The sequence below is a fragment of the Cyprinus carpio genome, chromosome A19 (assembly GCF_018340385.1).
Source record: "Cyprinus carpio isolate SPL01 chromosome A19, ASM1834038v1, whole genome shotgun sequence".
NCBI classification, from domain to species: domain Eukaryota; kingdom Metazoa; phylum Chordata; class Actinopteri; order Cypriniformes; family Cyprinidae; genus Cyprinus; species Cyprinus carpio.
Window position 1 is genome coordinate 12958236 of NC_056590.1, and position 6071 is coordinate 12964306.

General features: G+C 35.5%; 1 protein-coding gene across 3 annotated transcripts; it reads right to left on the reverse strand.

Annotated features, from left to right (window-relative positions):
- Positions 1-917: 917 nt before the first annotated feature.
- LOC109106798 (deleted in azoospermia-like) lies at positions 918-5735 on the reverse strand. Of its 3 annotated transcripts, none has more exons than XM_042776620.1 (10): positions 5598-5735; positions 4912-5028; positions 4681-4772; positions 4116-4167; positions 3943-4009; positions 3559-3689; positions 3346-3426; positions 3143-3193; positions 2249-2325; positions 918-2145 (listed from the first exon to the last, which is right to left on the reverse strand). In XM_042776620.1, the coding sequence occupies exons 1-9, from the start codon at positions 5598-5600 to the stop codon at positions 2281-2283; spliced, it is 639 nt and encodes a 212-aa protein (XP_042632554.1). In that variant the 5' UTR covers positions 5601-5735; the 3' UTR covers positions 918-2145; positions 2249-2280. The 3 variants fall into 3 exon arrangements, with proteins under 3 accessions (XP_042632554.1, XP_042632553.1, XP_042632552.1); XM_042776619.1 differs by lacking the exon at positions 5598-5735 and adding an exon at positions 5163-5554 and having other exon boundaries at positions 3943-4006; XM_042776618.1 differs by lacking the exon at positions 5598-5735 and adding an exon at positions 5163-5549.
- Between the last annotated feature and the right edge of the window lie 336 nt (positions 5736-6071).

Sequence of the window (6071 nt, forward strand, 5' to 3'; positions counted from 1 at the left end):
TGTACACTTAAACTACAGTGAGGCAAAAAATTTTTGATAAATATCAGCATACACTAAAACCCAGAATTGTTTGACTAATGGTACCATAATAAACCAAAAATGACATGTTGACGTCAAAGTATAATGTTATACAATGAATCTATGCATATAAATCAGTTTCTTCATTCTGATTCTTCATTCATTAAAAACTACACTAAAAAAAATTAAAATTTTTATAAAAAACCTCTATAGCGCCACCACGTGTCCACTTTATGCAGACATTTTTACAATTAATTTCAAGTTTATTATTTTTGTTCTATGGATTCCTTGATAAGGCACAATAATCCTTATAAAGAAGATAGTTTTATATATATATATATATATATATATATATATATATATATATTTCATACTTTGTATATTTCCACCGTACACACAGATTATTGTTCAGGACAATAAGCATAACAGTGTTATGAAATTCAAAGAGACAAAATGAGTTCTATATCCAGCAATATACAATTTTGATTTGAATTCAGTTCAGTTTTGAAGAGTAGGCTACTATAATGACTAATGTCAAACAGTCCAGAAGTTGTCAGGTCGAACTCCCGTGTGTGATGCTTGTTAAATATTGACACGTATAGAGTGATCCATGTTAAAGCATATTCATGGGTTTGAGAAGCAGTATTAAATTCATATTTAATGTGAATCAACCATGACCAATTCATAACTTAAAACTGTTTCAAGCCAGACAATACAGGGGATGAGAGGCCAGCACATACACAGCAACAAACTACAGGATTGTCCAGAACTTTCTCCTTTAAATTACAATAAAATTAATTCAATAGCAATCAAAAATGGAGCTCACAAACTAGTTTATTTTTTTAATTAAACTTGGTGCCCATTACAATAAAAAAAGCCACCTTAATAAAGCAAAAATAAATTAATTCAACTTTATTAACAAAAACAGCAAAACCGTACAATGCCAACATCAAAACCCAAAATGTATATATACACACACACACACACAAGGCAAACCTGGAGTACAGTGATTAGAAGCTATCAGACTATGGTACAATATAGACCACAACTCCCATGAAGCCATGGGAAATGAGGAAATAAAATTGCAATATTTCAATACAAGTCAGAGTTGGTTTTTAAAAGTATCTGATGAATATGCTAAAGCTATTAAATCAAAGCCCCCTTAAGAAAAACCCATAAGAACAGTGTTACAACTATGAATAAAATGTCAGTGCTGTGTTCAGAACAATACTCAACTTTACAAACCTTAAAAAAAAAAAAAACAACAACAACAACCAAACCTTCAAAAACAAAAGCCTCAATTAAAATGAACTGGTGCAATAAAGTGCTGGAAAAATAGAAAAACGCAGCATGACTGTGTTCACAGTGATATCAATATTCCGTCATCGCTTTAATTTAAAACAAGTCAACCGTCCGTGACCTGCTGTGACTTACAGGGCTCAGTAAAAAACAATTTATTGTAATTTTTGAATTAATGCAGTGATCTTATTTAAACCTTTTAACTGCACCAACAAAGAAAAACAGTGTTAACGAAAAATTAATGGAAGTACAGTGATGACAACTGATGAAAGCAGATTTGGAGTAAAAAAGGAGGGGGAAGCCACTGTACCCTGGTGCTCAATAACCAAAGAGAAAATCCAAACATGTGCCCTGAATGTGAAAACCCCAAAATAAAACTAACAGTGAACACTCACCAGCCTGAATGATTAAACAAAGACACTGAACACGTCAGAACAGTTACCTAAATGCATACAGTGCACCACCAACAGTGAGTCTAACTTTAAAATAAGCAAACATAAAATATAAATATGTATTTGTGAGCTTAAAAGTGTCTTTAAATTTAGTTGGCCATGACAAAGAAAGAAAAACAGACAATACAAAAAAAAAAAAAAAAAAAAAAAAAAAGGGTTGAATAAGCAAAAGCAAACAATGCTTGTCAAATGTTTCAGTGTGTGGATGTGTGAGGCATTAGGTCACAGTATGATCATATGATCATAAATCAGTCATTCCCTCAAAATACACCTTCACATCACACCCAGGGTGACCCTATCTGCAATGGTGTATCAAAACACAATGAAAATCACTGCTTGATCTCCAAGTTGTCCTCTGCTTCTATGGGATTTTATCCTAAGAAAAAGAAACAAAGTGACTCTTGAGACTAAAGGCTGTATCTTCATTTTGGTGCACAAAAAAAAAAAAAAAAAAAAAAAAAAAAAAAAAAAAAACTTACCAAGAAAAGGAGTCTGTGCTTGTGGTTGAGGGCTACAGAAGAGTTAGCAAAGTCTGGACTCCACAATCCACATAATTCTGAAAGAGAGTCACACATACACTCTTATTGATGAGCCTTTCAATTTTAGCATACTTTTTCCCCTTCAGGTGTTTGCAATTTTCATATAAAGCCAGCACTGCCATCTAAAGGCTTACCACAGAACAACAATCAAACGTAATATGGGTACAGTGCACTTCATTAACCAAGTAATAAAGACTGTATGGTTGCAGTCTTGTGGCACATTGTGATTGACATGATACATGTTCAGAGCTACTCTTCACACTTGTGGAAGTAATGAAACTATGATAGTGGATCTGGTTCATTGCCTAGAGCCCTGAGAGTTCACATCACTAATATCTCACAGTTTCATTTGGGATAAGCTACTGTCATATCACACAAACAAACTCAAAAAGGTTTTCACTACAACTCACCGAAATACTTGAAATTGATAAAACTTACTATTGTATAGTAAACTGTACTTCAAAGAAATACTAATACAATTAAATCATTTAAGAAAAAAACTATTTTTTTCCCTGCCACAAACCATAAGCATGAAAAATCAAACAGAAAACACAATTGGTTTAAAAAAAAAAAAAAAAAAAAAAAAAACTTCATAAGGGCTTAATTGCAGAGCATTTTAGCAAATCTCAGACATAATGATCTTTAGCACAGACCAAAGTAAAACCCGTGCTTACTGCTACACTGCACTGACATTATCAATATGCTAGAGGCAGCTGTCTTGGACTAGCTTACACACACACTTCTCAATTTAATTTAATGGGCAAGGCAAGAACACTATGCCTCTTGCGTTCAATCCCTCATTTACCAACCGAGAAAAAGGGGAGTGGAGCTGACCTGATTGACAAGCCTCGTCCTCTGCTCTCCACACCACTGTGGCAGGGGATACTATACACAAACACACAAACTTTTTTTACTAATACAACCAGAGTAAAAAAAAAAGTGTGCATGAACAGTTAGCACAAGATATCCAAGTGTGTGTATCTGCGACATGAAAGCAATGTGACCATACGTGTTTGTGTGCCCAGGTGATTATGTACCTGGTAGGCATATGTGGTCTGTGCATAATTCATGGGCACCTGTGGGACAATAAATCCTGGAGGACTGGAGTACGAATAAGGCTATAAAGACAGACAGACACGTAGGAAAAACAATGATATTCTACAATCTTTGGAATGTGATACATTTTATAACTCCTCCACGTGATTTTAATTTGCAGAATGTCATGGTTTGTATGAAGATTGTGTTGTTACCTGCATGTACTGATTCCCTCCATTGAAGACAGGTGAGGGCGGGGCCAGGCTTGGGGGACAGCAGCTGCAGTACATATATGGGCTGGGGCTTATCCACTGTGATGGACCAATCATTGGAGACGACACTGAACCTAAGAATAAGATCCCAACACATTTTAAATAAAATTAGATGACTTTTTAGGTTGTTAAGATTACAATTTCTATTTTTTTATTGCAGAAATCATATCAGAAGATATCCACTACCAATTCTCGAAATTGAAACAATTTACAAGTACAAATGTCTCCAAAATGGCAAAAAAAAAAAAAAAAAAAAAAAATCAATATAGCAATTCCATGACTTTTGTACAAGACAGACCAAACAGGCAGCAGTGTGCAGGGACTCACGAGAATTTCTCTCTTTCATGATGGCAGGTCCCAGTTTGAGTTTCTTCCCTTTAAAACTGATCTGCTGCTGTAGAAGAATTGAATTGTATGAGACGTCAAGATACCGTCATAGCATCAACACTCACACAGAAAAGAGATAAAGTCACGTAGACAAGTAAAAGTGACCTCCTTACATCAACGATAGTCTGGATATCAACGTCCTCGCCGAAATAAACGAAACCATACCTGTGAGGAAGAAGATGGGGAAACTAATCAGACGTGACAGACACTTTTTTTTTTTAAAGCAGTTTCCAAGACACATTCTGTAAAGGGATAGTTCACACCACAAATGACAGTTCTGCCATTTACTCTTCTACATGTTGTTCCAAGATGACTTTCTTTGAATGGCATGAAAGCAAAATTGACAAAAGAAACATTTGGGCGACTTGATGCAATGCACAATTATAATAGTTTGAATCTAATTTTACCGGACTAAATCAGTTCAGAATTAAATGCTATATATTAGTATGTACAATATATTCTGAATGACCCATTAGAAAACAATCTGACAGAAAAAAAAAAAGGAGTTAAACCAGTTCAAGCTGGTTGGCTGGTCTTAGCTGGTATCCAAGTCTTGCTGGTTTTAGAAGGATTTTGACAACTTTTTTTTTAGTTGGTCAGGCTAGATGCGTCCAACTTAAATCCAAGACCAGCATAAGGCTGATTTATTTTTTTTTCTCAGGAGGTAAAATCACTCACCCTTTGCATATTCCTCCTCGATAAGTGATGATTTTCACTTCTTTCACAGACCCGTACTTGGCAAAGAACTCTCTGATCTCGTTCTCGTCCACCTGATGGAAAAAGTACCAGTTTGGGGAGTAACTTAAGTTAGATAAAAAAAAAAAAAATGGCATAGTGGGTAGAGTTTAGAATTGTACTGTACCAGTTTGAGCATGCAAGTCCACAGAAACAGTGTAAAAGCGTCATTACCTTCATGTCAATGCCGCCGACGAACAGTGTGTTGGGCGTCATCTTGCCCTCAGGTAAAATATAACCGTTAGACAACTTCAGAGAGGATGGAAAGCCCTGACGGTGCTTCTGGAATTCCTGTACGTATTTCACAACATTTTCGGCATTATATAAACACATTATTAACAAGACAATGAACACACAGCAAGTACAAAAGGAGCTCTCAAAAACAACCGGTAGCCGCGCTTCATCGAGGTTCAAAATACTACTACCTGTGAATATAAGCCACATATGAGGCACAAGGGTAACTGAGCGCCCTCATACATCTTAGATTTGAAGTAAGGCCACACGTTTTGTTACCTATTCCCTAAACATACACCCCAAAGTCAGCCGAAATGCTAAGTGAAGAAGTTTCTAAGTGCTCGACGCACGCGGTCGAAACCGGGTCGATCTCCAACAAGACCTTTTCATGTTTCTTCATTAAGCAATCTGGGTATTTAGGCTAAAATTAGTTAATTGGACGAACATTTGTGCTCTCCTGACAGATGCACATAATCTAATGGGCGACGGTCTGATTTCAACTACTGGCGAGTTCGTTACCGCGCGAAATTTTAACAGCAATAAACTTGAAATTAATAACACCGAACTTTATCGATGGTATCTGGGAGATGAAGTGATCAAATGCTATTACTACTTAAGTTACTTACCATATCTAAAACAATTAAAATGACAAAATAAGTTAATGAAGTGAGTGGCTCGTCGGGTCTGTGCTTCTGGATGGAGTTGCATTAAAACGCCACACCCTCTCAGTCCTAATTGGAAAATAAATACCAAATAAGGCAAATTTTAAAGTTATTTACACTGTTATATTGTATTTTTTTTTATCGTGAATTGGTCAGAGCTCGAACATTACACACTCTAATTTTTTCTAAAATAATATGACAGACTCGGTAGAGTCTAAAAGTATCTATTTACTGCACGAAAGTTTGGGAATGTACACGAGGAACTTGAGGACCTTGAAAACATACGAAGACCTTTATGAGCTATCAAATTTTTGTTTAGCATTTAAATGCAAAATAAATCAGATTTACATAAATGAGGAAATGTAATATAGTCCAAATTTGACAACCAATTTGATAAAATGCTAGTTTATTATTAATTAGGAGCCTTGCTATAGCAAT

What these genes read in the sequence shown, in the direction of transcription:
- LOC109106798 (XM_042776618.1), bottom strand. Translation starts at nt 5,216, where the DNA reads ATGTATGAGGGCGCTCAGTTACCCTTGTGCCTCATATGTGGCTTATAT. An exon ending in ATATCCAGACTATCGTTGAT is followed by an intron (nt 4,010 to 4,115) that starts GTAAGGAGGTCA and finishes ATTCTTCTACAG; the next exon opens with CAGCAGATCAGTTTTAAAGG. An exon ending in CATGAAAGAGAGAAATTCTC is followed by an intron (nt 3,690 to 3,942) that starts GTGAGTCCCTGC and finishes TCTTATTCTTAG; the next exon opens with GTTCAGTGTCGTCTCCAATG.